Below are 15893 nucleotides of genomic sequence, written 5' to 3' on the forward strand. Positions count from 1 at the left end.
AGGTAGAGGAGCAGCAACCTGAGAAAGACTTGAAGGATTGACCAAAGAAAGACATCTGGAATATGTGGTATGTTGGCAGTTAAGGATTCATCGTGCAGTCTGGAAGAGTAAAGACATGGCTTGTAATACATTCTGCATTTTTAGAAACGTAATATACAAAGTGAGAAAAAAACCTTCGGAGGACAGATGAATGTTGCTTGAAGGGTTTTATGAAGGAAGGGTGTTAACATGCATAACAGAAATAAATGATGGCTAGCTAATTACACTGGTCCAGGAGTATGGTTATTCTTTATTTTGATATTCTTGAAGTTTTTTATTTTTTATAAAGTTGGAAAGTAATTACTTTTTAAAAGATAAACATGTAACTTGAAGCTAGAATCATTCTTTTTATTGCCAAGAGTAATGGTGTTAGTGTCACCTAATGGCAAAATGGAATATTGCAGCTATACTTATAGGCTATAATGAAAAAGGTAACCTAATTAGAAAGAAAATAACATTTCTGGGGGGATTTTAGGCATGGATCAGTAGACTTACTATGGCTTACAAGGTCCTGTGTTCTTTAGCCCTAGCCTGCTTGTCCTGCCCCTCTTATCACATCACTCATTTGGTCACTGAGCAGATTGTGTAATAGTAGGGTTCTTTTTTGTCTTTCAGGTTTTGGCTCAGATATTTTCCTCTCAGCTTTTTCCTACCACCTTAATTTGTCCCTATACTTCCCATAGCTACTGTTTGTCACATTAACGTGTTTATTTTTTGCATAGCCTTTCGAGTGACCTGGAATCACCATTTGCTCACTTTTTTGTTTGTTTTCTTACTAGTATGTAAGCCCCAGAAGTGCAGGCTACTTGTTTTCCTTATTCACTTAGGTAACCTCAGGGCTGAGTTGTGTCTGTTATATAGTGTATGTCTGCATTTAAACTTATTTGTGTGAGTACATGAACTTCTGGATATGATAGTGTGTGTTGTTTCTATGCTGTAGAGATCTATCCAGAAAACAATTACACTGTGTTTGATTACTGAAACATTATTTGCTATGTGAAGGCAATATAGAAGCTTTTTTCTTTTTCTTTTTGGTGTTAATAAGTGATAATGTGTCAGGAAAGAGAAGCTATATGTCTTAGGATGTCGAATTCTGTATTAGTCAACTTTAGTTACTCAGAAAAAATATTTGCAGGTACAATATTCGGTCTTGAGGAGATAAGTTTTTTTTTTTGAATCATCTAGATTTAATTAATATAGCAGTGTCAGTGAATATGGTTTTGTGTCTGTGTGTGCATTTGTAGGTATTTCTAGTATCATTTAATTATTTCCTCTATTAAAAAGGAAAGAAAACAGTATTTCTAAGAGAAATGAGAGTGAATGTGTCAGGTAAACAGTGATAAATCTGGTTGAGATATGGACTGGTTTGTGTAAATTTTTAGGTAACAATATGGCTCTGTTAGTCTGGAAACTTAGGATGAAGAGAGAGTACATTTCCATTAAGTGGCTCAGTCCAAGAAGGTAGCCTCCCTAACTTTGAGATAATTATCTAGCCAGCAGGATTCTTCTTCACATAAACCGTTTTTAAAGCTTTATTAGTTCATGTTTTTAATTAGTTCATGTTTTTAATCAGTAGGTTTTTTTTTTAAATCTTTTCGCTTTTCCAGGTGGATGTGGGAAGAGAAGTTTGCAGAACTGAAATGGAGGTCAGGGCTTCATTACAGAAGGTTAGTGGATCATCTGATTCTGTGGCTACAATGAACAGTGAAGAATTTGTTTTGGTTCCTCAGTATGCAGATGATAATTCTACAAAACATGAAGAGAAACCTCAACTGAAGGTATTTTTTTCTTTTCTACATATGGTATAATTTTTAACTAAAAAAAAAAAAACTTTGAAACTTATCTCAGGAGATGTGTAAAATGCAAAGGTTTTTCTCAAGTGCTGACTTTCAAAATAAAATCAATGTTGGATTTATCCAGACCCTAATTATTTGGTTTGTGTATTTTAAAAACTTCTTGCTTTTGGTTATTTACCTTTTGATTTGGAATTTTAGCGGGAACAATAAAAGAGGAAAAAGAAGAGAAAGGATTTTTTGGTGAATTAGACATAATGGTTAAATTTTACATTACTTTATCTGGATGTTTTTGTTTCTCTTACTGCTGGGTTTTAGAAGTTAATTAAATGTTTTGCTTTCACTTGAGAGACTTTTTTTTCTTTATGATTTTTATGTTTTAAATCAGCTGGTAATGTTCTATTGTGTGATTTAACAGTCGACTTGTCTGAATGTTTTTAAAGCATATATTTTTAGCATTTGAGTTTTTATTTAGATATGGTCCCTTTTTCACTTTTGTGTTGCACTTTCTAGTCAAAGAAAAGGAAGCAAGTAAACTCAGTTATATAGGCTTGAAAATGGTATAACTATCTTCCAGAAATAGGAATAGGAAAAGTAGTTAAAAGCGCTATATATTATTTATGACTTTTATTTAGTATTAACTATGGCATCAAAGGTATATTAATATGTCAGTCTAATAAAATATATTCTGAAGATGAGATTACTAAATGTTTATGTTGAGAATATATTGTTTTATAATTTTATTTAAATAATCAATGGCTTTATTTTTAGATACCTGTATTTTAGCATTATTGTGTTTAAGACATCATTTGTTTGTTTAGGCTTTGTGTTTCACCTGCCTTTGAGAAAACTATGAGTCAACTTAAGTGTAAGGAAATTAACAATATTCATCTTGGGAGCTAGCAAACAATTTGTAAAGAAATCAGAAATATGGTTATGCTATGCTAACAAGAAATATAACCTTTTAAATGATATTCATAATAGACCCGATTTAAATTTACCTATTTTTTCCTTTAGACATGTAAATTTAAGGTTATCTGATTTTTAGGATGTGTTCCTAAAAAAGAAAAAGAAAAAGAAAAAGAAGGGCCAGGCGTGGTGGCTCATAGCCTGTACTCCCAGCACTTTGGGAGGCCAAGGTGGGCGGATTGCTTGAGGTAAGGAGCTCAAGACCAGCCTGGCCAACGTGGGGAAATCCCGTCTCTACAAAAAATACAAAAATTAGCTGGGTGTGGTTGTGCATGCCTGTAGTCCCATCTACTTTAGAGGCTGAGGCATGAGAATTGCTTGAACCCAGGAGGCGAAGTTTGCAATGAGCCGAGATTGCACCGCTGCATTCCAGCCTGGGTGACAGAGTGAGACTGTCTTTAAAAAGAAAGGGGAAAAAAGATAAATACATCTCTGTAAATAGGATCTTATATAAAATGTAGTTGCAAACTGTCAAGTATTTTATAAAGAATCCTCTTGTGAAACTGATAATCTTCCTCTAATTTAGTTTTATAACCGGGATTTTAATGTAGTATATATGTGAAACAACGTCGTAGTATTTTAGTAACCATATTTAAATATTTAGATTGTTTTAATTTCTTCTAGAAATGAAATATTTTCATAAAATTTAGCTTCAGAACTATGGTAGAATTGAAACAGAATTGTCTTGCTCTGTCCGTAGATAGTTTCTAATGGTGATGAACAATTGGAAAAAGCCATGGAAGAGATTTTGAGAGATTCCGAGAAAAGGCAAAGCAGTCTTCTTGTTGATTGTCAAAGTTCCAGTGAGATTTCAGACCATTCGTTTGGAGATATTCCAGCCAGCCAAACAAATAAGCCATCTCTTCAGTTAGTTTTGGATCCGTCTAACACAGGTACTGTATTGAATTCTTAGAAACTATTAAAGAAATGGGATAAAGTAATAGTGAAAAGTTTAAGATGAAAATCAGAAAAAATTGTTAGCTCTTTTCAAGCTTTCCGTTCTTGTTGAGTTTCCACTTCAGTGTTATGTTTCCGCCTATATCTTTGCCTATAAAAATCAGGTCTTAATGTTCTTTGGGAACAAAGACTATGTCTGGGTCCTCATTTTACCCCTAGTACTTCATGCATGGTAGGTCCTCAACAGATACTTACTGAACAAATGAGTAAATACTTGGGCATCACAGAATAGTGTAATGGAGATAGTCTTTCATATGATGTGCCTTTTTACTCAGTTTCACTACACTTATTTAAAGTTATATTTAGTAAAAACTCTAAGTAAAATATATCAATTCCAGCAGTGTATTAAATGATAAATACATCTATGAATAATTAGGATTTGTACTTTGAATACTAGCTTATAAGTCAAGATGCTTTTGGGTGCAAAAATAAATAAAACCAAAACCAACTCCAACTTCAGCTGGCTTAAACACCACAGGTATAGTTTGATCTAGGCTCTGATGGTGTTTTTTTGGTAAACTACTCAGCTCTGATCTTCTCTATGTTACCTTTCTCCTTAGCTGGTTACAAAGTAGCTACCAGCAGAAACTGGTAGGTAAGGGAAGGTGACCTATTTATGCCTGGTGGCAAAGAGAAAGTCTTCATTCTTTTACTGATTTTTAAAATTTCTTTGGTGACAGGGTCTCATTCTGTCATCTAGGCTGAAGTGCAGTGATGCCATTCAGCCTTCTGAGTAGCTGGGCATGTACTACCATGCCTAGCTAATTTTTTTTTTTTTTTGTAGTGATGGGGTTTTCCATGTTGACCAGGCTGGTCTTGAACTCTTGGCTTCAGGCGATCTGCCCACCTCAGCCTCCCAAAGTGTCGGGATTACCAGTGCAAGCCATTGCACCCATCCCTAGCCTCTTTTACGGATTAAATAAAAGTTCTGGGTTTCACTCTGATTGGACCAGTGAAACCATTTTCTAGTGGTGAGGGAAATGACATGAACTGATAGCTGTAGGCCTGGGTTACATTCAAACCTCTAGATAAGTCACTCTGACAGAGGGGATGGGATTATCCTAACTGGCTTAGGGAACTGGTGATTCATTTCTGAACCAAATGAACCTTGGTACAGGGTAAGTATAGGTATAGCCAAACTTATACAATAGGACTATGATGCATTTGTGTAGGGAGTGTAATCACAATGCCTTCCATGACAAGGATGATTAAGCATTAGAAAAATCTTTCAGCGTGGTTTACCACATAAAGTGGTGAAGAGCGAAAAAGTATCAATAGATAAAGAACAAGCACTGGATAAAATTTAAAATTTTACATGTGTACGCACATGTAAAGTTCTTGGAAAACTTAGAAGGAAACTTGTTTAACCAAATATCTATCAGTCTTATGTTTTATGCTGAAATTTAAAATGCATTACCATCAAGATATATTGAAACAGGAGCAGTTAGGGCATGATAGCTATCACCATAGCTCTTTGACATTGTACTAAAGAATCCAGCCAATGCAAGATCACAGGAAAAAGAAATGAAGTGTGATAAGAAAAAAAGTGAAAAAATTCTCATGATTGGTAAAGTATTTAAGAAAGTGAATCGATAAGCTATTAGATTTAAAGACTTTTTGCCAGGCATGGTGGCTCACGCCTGTAATCCCAGCAATTTGGGAGGGTGAGGCGGGCAGATCACTTGAGATCAGGAGTTTGAGACCAGCCTGGCCAACATGGCAAAACCCCATCTCTATTAAAAATACAAAAATGGCTGGGCGGGGTGGCTCAAGCCTGTAATCCCAGCACTCTGGGAGGCCAAGGTGGGCAGGTCACGAGATCAGGAGTTCAAGACCAGCCTGGCTAATATAGTGAAACCCCATCTCTACTAAAAATACAAAAATTAGCTGGGTGTGGTGGCACGTGCCTGTAGTCCCGGCTACTCAGGAGGCTGAGGTGAGAGAATCGCTTGAACCTGGGAGGCGGAGGTTGCAGTGAGCCGAGACCGCACCATTGCACTCCAGCCTGTGTGACAGTGAGACTCTGTCTAAAAAAAAAAAAAAAAAAAAAAAATTAGCTGGGCAGGGTGGTGAACGCCTGAAATCCCAGCTGCTCAGGAGGCTGAGACAGAAAAGTCACTTGAACCCAGGAGGTAGAGGTTGCAATGAACTGAGATCATGCCACTGCACTCCAACCTGGGCAACAGAGTGAGACTCCATCTCAAAAAAAAAAAAAAAAAAGATTTAATGACTTTTAGGAAGGTTAGCAGCAACAGTAGAAAATAAAATTGCCATTCATAATACCAAGAAAAATAATAGGTATCAAGGAAGAAACAAAAATTTATGTAAAATTTTAATAAAATTATAAAATGTTATTGAAGGAAACGGACACCTGAATGAATCGGGAGAGATGCCATGTTGATTGATAGGAGTCAACCTTGAAAAGATGTAACGTATCTCTAAATTAGTCTGTAACTTGGGTGGGAATTTGAAATTTTCAGTTACTTTTATAAACATTCTGAAATGTATCTGGACAAGTAGAGGTACACAGGTAGCTAAGAAAATTTTTAAAAAGAACATTATGTATTAAGATAGACTACAGAGTTACAGTGATCAAACCAATGTGGTATTGGCTTGTTATAGAAGTGAATCACTAGAACAGGGTACCAGAAACAAACCTATGTATATAAAGGATTTCAGTATATGACAGAATTTGCTTTACATATTACTGGGGGAATGGTAACTATGCAGTAAATGGTGTTGGGACAGTTGCATTTTTGAGTGGAATAAAATAAAATTAGGTTCCTTAGTTGTACATAAAAATTATTTTTAGTGAATCAAATATTTAAAGTGAAAAATAAGCCTTAAGAAGAAAACAATGGAGCATATTTTTGTGATTGTCAGGGTAGGAAAAGCCAAATCAGAAAAGGAAAAGATAGTTGCATATCATTATAGAAAAATTTAAGTCTGGGCTGGGCGTGGTGGCTCACACCTGTAATCCCAGCACTTTGGGAGGCCAAGGTGGGTGGATTACTTGAGGTCAGGAGTTCAAGACCAGCCTGGCCAACATGGTGAGACCCCATCTCTACTAAAATACAAAAATTATCCGGGCATGGTGGTTCACGCCTGTAATCCCAGCTACTTGGGAGGCTGAGGCAGGAGAATCACTTGAACCCAGGAGGTGGAGGTTGCAGTGAGCCGAGATCACACCACTGCACTCCAGCCTGGGCAACAGAGTGAGACTTCATCTCAAAAAAAAAATTTAAATCTGAGTGCAAAAGACCATTCGGGTTATCTATTTCTTCTTGAGTGTACTTAGGTGTTTTCATCTTTCAAGTAATTGATCAATTTCACCTAAGTATGGGGATAGAGTTGTTTCTCTGTTATAGAGTAATATTCTCTTGTTATCCTTTTAATGTCTGCAGGATGTGTATTAATATCCTCTCATTCCTGATATTGACATGTATTACATATACAAACATTCAAAAACCTACCAGTCTAATAATTTTGCTGTCAACAGCCATAAGTATATTTCCCTGAGCACTTTAAAAATGCTTTTCCAGTGTCTTCTCATCTCCATTGTTTCTGATAACAAATCTGAAGTGATTTGAATCATTGTTCTCCTATTTGTAATGTGTTATTTTTCTTTGCTTTTGGTACTTTTATTTCATTGTTTTCTTTTCAGCAGTTTGATTATCTGTGTGTGGTTTTCTTTCAGTTTATCTTTTTTTTTGGATCACTGAGATTCTTGAATCTGTAAATTTATATCTTTAACCAAATTTGGGAGTTTTCACCCATTATTTCTTGGTAATTGTTTTGTTTCTACACTAATCTCTTTCTTTTCTGGGACTCAGTAGACAAAAATGGTAGACATTTCCATACTGTTTTCACAATTCCTTAGGCTCTTTTCATTGTTTTCCCTATGTTCAAGCTCACTGACTTTTTACTTTGTTAATCTCCATTCTGCTATTGAGATCATCTGATGAATTTTTAATTTTAGATATTGTATTTTTCTGTTTTTAAATTTACATTGTTTTTTAAAGTTTTTTTGTTTCTCTGTTGATAGTTTTGATATTTTTATTCATTACAGGTGTTTTCACATTTATTTTATGGAGTATTTATGGAGTAACTGGGACATCTTGGGATTGGTCTGTGGATTATTTTTTCACTTGAGGATAGATCACCCTTTTATGTTTGTTGAGTAATTGGCTTGTTCCCAGATTTTTTGAATCTTACGTTTTGAGACTATTTCTTGTTAAAATCCTCTGAAGAATGTTGACTTTTTTTTTTTTTTTTTTTTTTTAAAAGCAGACATTCCACCTGGTTGTGTCCAGACTGCAAGATCTGTCTTGCTTTCTGGTTCCAAAGTATTTTCAATTCTTAAAACCTTTGCTGTGCTTCTTCAGTCTGTTCCACATGCATACACAGTTTGTTAGTTTACACACGGAATTAGGGGATTATCTTCTTCAGCTCTCTCCTCTCTGAGATTTCCCCACACTCTCTGGCTTCCTTGGGCCATTTTCCTTCTACCCCTGTGTTAGAAAGACAGGTTTCTTTCTTAGAGTTTTTGCTGCTTTGTGCTGTTTTGCAGAATCTCATGTCTGGAGCACTTTATGACAAACTGGTGAGAGAAAAGAGAGGAAAAAATGATAGAGATTTTCTTTTCCATTTTTGGGTTATAGGGGCCTCTTTGCTTTGGTATTTTAGCCTTTGAGACACATTTCTTTTCCTCCAGATTGTAGATGCTTACCATACCACCACCACTACCAGTATTTCAGGTAGTTCTGTGGTCAGGGCTAGTGGTAGAACTGGGAGAGAAAACAAAACAGAAACAAGTCATGATTTCTCAGATGCTCTCTAGTTTGCAGGGACTTCTTTTTATGTTATTTGGCCAGAAAGATTGGATTTCTTTGTTCTCTTGCTCACTGCTGTTCTGCAACTCGGACTGCCCTTAGGTGAAAGCTGGGAGGTGATGACGACAAAAATGGAAAACTCACCACTGTAACAGAGGTTCAGGTTTTCACTTTCCACTCCAATCTGGCTGTTCCTGTTTACTTTTTAAAAAGAGGCTGGATGTGGTGGCTCACGCCTGTAGTCCCAGTGCTTTGGGAAGCCAAAGTGGGCGGATCACTTGAGCTCAGGAGTTCAAGACCAGCCTGCGCAACATAGCGAAACCTAATCTCAATAAAAAAAGAAAGAAAGAAAGAGTCCTCCGGTCGTTGCTTTTTACATTCTGTCAAGAGTTTTCAGGTATAATCTGTGGGAGAGATAACTTATAACAGTGGGAGAGAGAAATTATAACAGACTTATCACTTCAATTTGACTGGTCCAGTTCAATCATCTTGAGTCTCTTTTTACTTCAGCTGTTTTGAAGTTCAGCTATTAAGGACATAGTCGCTTAGAATTTTTGTGTTTTCTTAATGAATTGACCATATTAGCCTTGTGAAATATCCCTTTTCTTTTTGTTAAAATTCCTTCTCCTGAATTCTAGTTTTTCTTATATTAATATAGCCACTTTTGGTTTCTTTCTTATGATTAGTATTTGCATGGTATATATATTTTTTCCTTTTTTAAAAAAAATTTGCGTCTATTTTTATCTTTAAAGAGTGTTTCTTTTTTTTTATTATTATTATACTTTAAGTTTTAGGGTACATGTGCACAATGTGCAGGTTTGTTACATGTGTAACCATGTGCCATGTTGGTGTGCTGCACCCACGAACACATCACCCAGCATTAGGTATATCTCCTAATGCTGTGCCTCCCCCCTCCCCCCACCCCACAACAGTCCCCGGAGTGTGATGTTCCCCTTCCTGTGTCCATGTGTTCTCATTGTTCAATTCCCACCTATGAGTGAGAACATGCGGTATTTGGATTTTTGTCCTTGCGATAGTTTACTGAGAATGGTGGTTTCCAGTTTCATCCATGTCCCTACAAAGGACATGAACTCATTATTTTTTATGGCTGCATAGTATTCCATGGTGTATATGTGCCACGTTTTCTTAATCCAGTCTATCATTGTTGGACATTTGGGTTGGTTCCAACTCTTTGTTATTGTGAATAGTGCCGCAATAAACATACGTGTGCATGTGTCTTTATAGCAGCATGATTTATAGTCCTTTGGGCATATACCCAGTAATGGGATGGCTGGGTCAAATGGTATTTCTAGTTCTAGATCCCTGAGGAATCGCCACACTGACTCCACAATGGTTGAACTAGTTTACAGTCCCACCAACAGTGTAAAAGTGTTCCTATTTCTCCACATCCTCTCCAGCACCTGTTGTTTCCTGACTTTTTAATGACTGCCATTCTAACTGGTGTGAGATGGTATCTCATTGTGGTTTTGATTTGCATTTCTCTGATGGCCAGTGATGATGAGCATTTTTTCATGTGTTTTTTGGCTGCATAAATGTCTTCTTTTGAGAAGTGTCTGTTCATGTCCTTCACCCACTTTTTGATGGGGTTGTTTGTTTTTTTCTTGTAAATTTGTTTGAGTTCATTGTAGATTCTGGATATTAGCCCTTTGTCAGATGAGTAGGTTGTGAAAATTTACTCCCATTCTGTAGGTTGCCTGTTCACTCTGATGGTAGTTTCTTTTGCTGTGCAGAAGCTCTTTAGTTAAATTAGATCCCATTTGTCAATTTTGGCTTTTGTTGCCATTGCTTTTGGTGTTTTAGACATGAAGTCCTTGCCCACGCCTATGTCCTGAATGGTATTGCCTAGGTTTTCTTCTAGGGTTCTTAAGGTTTTAGGTCTAACATGTAAGTTTTTAATCCATCTTGAATTAATTTTTGTATAAGGTGTAAGGAAGGGATCCAGTTTCAGCTTTCTACGTATGGCTAGCCAGTTTTCCCAGCACCATTTATTAAATAGGGAATTCTTTTCCCATTGCTTGTTTTTGTCAGGTTTGTCAAAGATCAGATAGTTGTAGATATGCGACATTATTTCTGAGGACTCTGTTCTGTTCCATTGATCTATGTCTCTGTTTTGGTACCAGTACCATGCTGTTTTGGTTACTGTAGCCTTGTAGTATAGTTTGAAGTCAGGTAGCGTGATGCCTCCAGCTTTGTTCTTTTGGCTTAGGATTGACTTGGCTATGCGGGCTCTTTTTTGGTTCCATATGAACTTTAAAGTAGTTTTTTCAATTCTGTGAAGAAAGTCATTGGTAGCTTGATGGGGATGGCATTGTATCTATAAATTACCTTGAGCAGTATGGCCATTTTCACGATATTGATTCTTCCTACCCATGAGCATGGAATGTTCTTCCATTTGTTTGTATTCTGTTTTATTTCATTGAGCAGTGGTTTGTAGTTCTCCTTGAAGAGGTCCTTCATGTCCCTTGTAAGTTGGATTCCTAGGTATTTTATTCTCTTTGTAGCAATTGTGAATGGGAGTTCACTCATGATTTGGCTCTCTGTCTGTGATTGGTGTACAAGAATGCTTGTGATTTTTGTACATTGATTTTGTATCCTGAGACTTTGCTGAAGTTGCTTATCCGCTTAAGGAGATTTTGGGCTGAGACAATGGGATTTTCTAGATATACAATCATGTCATCTGCAAACAGGGACAATTTGACTTCCTCTTTTCCTAATTGAATACCCTTTATTTCCTTCTCCTTCCTGACTGCCCTGGCCAGAACTTCCAACACTATGTTGAATAGGAGTGGTGAGAGAGGGCATCCCTGTCTTGTGCCAGTTTTCAAAGGGAATGCTTCCAGTTTTTGCCCATTCAGTATGATATTGGCTGTGGGTTTGTCATAGATAGCTCTTATTATTTTGAGATATGTCCCATCAATACCTAATTTATTGAGAGTTTTTAGCATGAAGCGTTGTTGAATTTTGTCAAAGGCCTTTTCTGCATCTATTGAGATAATCATGTGGTTTTTGTCTTTGGTTCTGTTTATATGCTGGATTACATTTATTGATGTGCATATGTTGAACCAGCCTTGCATCCCAGGGATGAAGCCCACTTGATCGTGGTGGATAAGCTTTTTGATGTGCTGCTGGATTCGCTTTGCCAGTATTGTATTGAGGATTTTTGCATCAATGTTCATCAAGGATATTGGTCTGAAATTCTCTTTTTCTGTTGTGTCTCTGCCAGGCTTTGGTATCAGGATGATGCTGGTCTCATAAAATGTGTTAGGGAGGATTCCCTCTTTTTCTATTGATTGGAATAGTTTCAGAAGGAATGGTACCAGTTCCTCCTTGTACCTCTGGTAGAATTCGGCTGTGAATCCATCACGTCCTGGACTCTTTTTGGTTGGTAAGCTATTGATTATTGCCACAATTTCAGAGCCTGTTATTGGTCTATTCAGAGATTCACTTCCTCCTGCTTTAGTCTTGGGAGGGTGTATGTGTCTAGGAATTTATCCATTTCTTCTAGATTTTCTAGTTTATTTGCGTAGAGGTGTTTGTAGTATTCTCTGATGGTAGATTGTATTTCTGTGGGATCGGTGGTGATATCCCCTTTGTCATTTTTTATTGCGTCTATTTGATTCTTCTCTCTTTTCTTCTTTATTAGTCTTGCTAGTGGTCTATCAATTTTGTTGATCTTTTCAAAAAACCAGCTACTGGATTCATTAATTTTTTGAAGGGGTTTTTGTGTCTATTTCCTTCAGTTCTGCTCTGATTTTAGTTATTTCTTGCCTTCTGCTAGCTTTTGAATGTGTTTGCTCTTGCTTTTCTAGTTCTTTTAATTGTGATGTTAGGGTGTCAATTTTGGATCTTTGTTGCTTTCTCTTGTGGGCATTTAGTGCTATAAATTTCCCTCTACACACTGCTTTGAATGTGTCCCAGAGATTCTGGTATGTTGTGTCTTTGTTCTCGTTGGTTTCAAAGAACATCTTTATTTCTGTCTTCATTTCGTTATGTACCCAATAGTCATTCAGGAGCAGGTTGTTCAGTTTCCATATCGTTGAGCGGATTTGAGTTTCTTAATCCTGAGTTCTAGTTTGATTGCACTGTGGTCTGAGAGACAGTTTGTTATAATTTCTGTTCTTTTACATTTGCTGAGGAGAGCTTTACTTCCAACTATGTGGTCAATTTTGGATAGGTGTGGTGTGGTACTGAAAAAAATGTATATTCTGTTGAATTGGGGTGGAGAGTTCTGTAGATGTCTATTAGGTCCACTTTGTGCAGAGCTGAGTTCAATTCCTGGATATCCTTGTTAACTTTCTGTCTCGTTGATCTGTCTAATGTTGACAGTGGGGTGTTAAAATCTCCCATTATTATTGTGTGGGAGTTTAAGTCTCTTTGTAGGTCACTCAGGACTTGCTTTATGAATCTGGGTGCTCCTGTATTGGGTGCATATATATTTAGGATAGTTAGTTCTTCTTGTTGAATTGATCCCTTAGTGTTATGTAATGGACTTCTTTGTCTCTTTTGATCTTTGTTGGTTTAAAGTCTATTTTATCAGAGACTAGGATTGCAACCCTTGCCTTTTTTTGTTTTCCATTTGCTTGGTAGATCTTCCTCCATCCCTTTATTTTGAGCCTATGTGTGTCTCTGCATGTGAGATGGGTTTCCTGAATACAACACACTGATGGGTCTTGACTCCTTATCCAATTTGCCAGTCTGTGTCTTTTAATTGGAGCATTTAGCCCATTTATGTTTAAAGTTAATATTGTTATGTGTGAATTTGATCCTGTCATTATGATGTTAGCTGGTTATTTTGCTCGTTAGTTGATGCAGTTTCTTCCTAGCCTCAATGGTCTTTACAATTTGGCATGTTTTTGCAGTGGCTGGTACCGGTTGTTCCTTTCCATGTTTAGTGCTTCCTTCAGGAGCTCTCTTAGGGCAGGCCTGGTGGTGACAAAATCTCTCAGCATTTGCTTGTCTGTAAAGGATTTTATTTCTCCTTCACTTATGAAGCTTAGTTTGGCTGGATATGAAATTCTGGGTTGAAAATTCTTTTCTTTAAGAATGTTGAATATCAGCCCCCACTCTCTTCTGGCGTGTAGAGTTTCTGCTGAGAGATCAGCTGTTAGTCTGATGGGCTTCCCTTTGTGGGTAACCCAAGCTTTCTCTCTGGCCGCCCTTAACATTTTTTCCTTCATTTCACCTTTGGTGAATCTGACAATTATGTGTCTTAGAGTTGCTCTTCTCGAGGAGTATCTTTGTGGCATTCTCTGTATTTCCTGAATCTGAATGTTGGCCTGCCTTGCTAGATTGGGGAAGTTCTCCTGGATAATATCTTGCAGAGTGTTTTCCAGCTTGGTTCCATTCTCCCCTCACTTTCAGGTACACCAATCAGATGTAGGTTTGGTCTTTTCACATAGTCCCATATTTCTTGGAGGCTTTGTTCGTTTCTTTTTACTCTTTTTTCTTTAAACTTCCCTTCTCACTTCATTTCATTCATTTGATCTTCCATAACTGATACCCTTTCTTCCAGTTGATTGCATCGGCTACCGAGGCTTCTGCATTCTTCACGTAGTTCTTGAAACTTGGCTTTCAGCTCCATCAGCTCCTTTAAGCATTTCTCTGCATTGGTTATTTTAGTTGTACGTTCGTCTAATTTTTTTTCAAAGTTTTTATCTTCTTTGCCATTGGTTTGAATTTCCTCCTATAGCTCGGAGTAGTTTGATCGTCTGAAGCCTTCTTCTCTCAACTCGTCAAAGTCATTCTCCGTCCAGCTTTGTTCCATTGCTGGTGAGGAACTGCGTTCCTTTGAAGGAGGAGAGGCACTCTGCTTTTTAGAGTTTCCAGTTTTTCTGCTGTGTTTTCTTCTCATCTTTGTAGTTTTTTCTACTTTTGGTCTTTGATGATGGTGATGTACAGATGGGTTTTTGGTGTGGGTGTCCTTTCTGTTTGTTAGTTTTCCTTCTACCAGACAGGACCCTCAGCTGCAGGTCTGTTGGAGTTTGCTAGAGTTCCACTCCAGACCCTGTTTGGCTGGGTGTCAGCAGCGGTGGCTGCAGAACAGCGGATTTTCATGAACCACAAATTCAGCTGTCTGATAGTTCCTCTGGAAGTTTTGTCTCAGAGGAGTACCTGGCCGAGTGAGGTGTCAGTCTGTCCCTACTGGGGGGTGCCTCCCAGTTAGGCTGCTCAGGGGTCAGGGACCCACTTTAGGAGGCAGACTGCTTGTTCTCAGATCTCCAGCTGCGTGCTGGGAGAACCACTACTCTCTTCAAAGCTGTCAGACAGGGACATTTAAGTCTGCAGAGGTTACTGCTGACTTTTTGTTTGTCTGTGCCCTGCCCCAGAGGTGGAGCCTACAGAGGCAGGCAGGCCTCCTTGAGCTGTGGTGGGCTCCACCCAGTTCGAGCTTCCTGGCTGCTTTGTTTACCTAAGCAAGCCTGGGCAATGGCGGGCACCCCTCTCCCAGCCTCGCTGCAGAGTTGCAGTTTGATCTCAGACTGCTGTGCTAGCAATCAGCGAGACTTTGTGGGCGTAGGACCCTCTGAGCCAGGTGCGGGACACAATCTCCTGGTGTGTCGTTTTCCAAGCTCGTTGGAAAAGCGCAGTATTAGGGTGGGAGTGACCCGATTTTCCAGGTGCCATCTGTCACCCCTTTCTTTGAGTAGGAAAGGGAACTCTGTGACCCCTTGCGCTTCCTGAGTGAGGCAATGCCTTGCCCCACTTCGGCTCGTGCACGGTGTGCTGCACCGCTGTCCTGCACCCACTGTTTGTCATTCCCTAGTGAGATGAACCTGTTACCTCAGATGGAAATGCAGAAATCACCCATCTTTTGTGTGGCTCACGCTGGGAGATGTAGGCCGGAGCTGTTCCTATTCAGCTATCTTGGCTCAAGCCAAGAGTTTTTCTTATAGATACCTTTTTAAAATCCAGTTTGACAATCTCGGTCTTTCAGTTGGGTTTAGACTAGGGTAAGTAAACTACTATCTGTAGGCCACATTCCACTTCGTACTTGTTTATGGTGTGGCTTGCAAAGTAAAAATGGTTTTTACATTTTTAAATGGCTCTAACATATCAAAAGGAGAATAATATTGTGACACATGAAGCTTATATGAAATTCAAATTTTAGTATCCATAATTAAGTTTTAAATTTTGTCAAAAAATATGTGGAAGGTTTTTTTCTCACTTGTACAAATACTTGCATAATATTGTAGATTTTGTCTCTTGGCCCACCAAACCTAAAATATTTATCATATAACCCTTTACAGAAAAAGCTGACCATTTACTTTTTTTTTTTTTTTTT

General features: G+C 38.0%; 1 protein-coding gene across 10 annotated transcripts in view; it reads left to right on the top strand.

Moving 5' to 3' along the window:
• Positions 1–15893, top strand: part of RABGAP1L (RAB GTPase activating protein 1 like) — an 865831-nt gene that overhangs the window by 46490 nt on the left and 803448 nt on the right. For 6 of the 10 annotated variants that reach the window (XM_063627303.1, XM_063627307.1, XM_063627310.1 and 3 more), the window contains exons 2-3: positions 1647–1817; positions 3502–3694. In XM_063627303.1, the coding sequence (XP_063483373.1) occupies positions 1680–1817; positions 3502–3694 (331 nt within the window). In that variant the 5' untranslated portion in view covers positions 1647–1679. The remainder of the gene's footprint in view (positions 1–1646; positions 1818–3501; positions 3695–15893) is intronic. The other 4 variants (XM_063627305.1, XM_063627311.1, XM_063627302.1 and 1 more) reach the window with 1 other exon arrangement.

This window comes from Symphalangus syndactylus, chromosome 12 (genome assembly GCF_028878055.3).
Source record: "Symphalangus syndactylus isolate Jambi chromosome 12, NHGRI_mSymSyn1-v2.1_pri, whole genome shotgun sequence".
Classification (NCBI taxonomy): Eukaryota; Metazoa; Chordata; class Mammalia; order Primates; family Hylobatidae; genus Symphalangus; species Symphalangus syndactylus.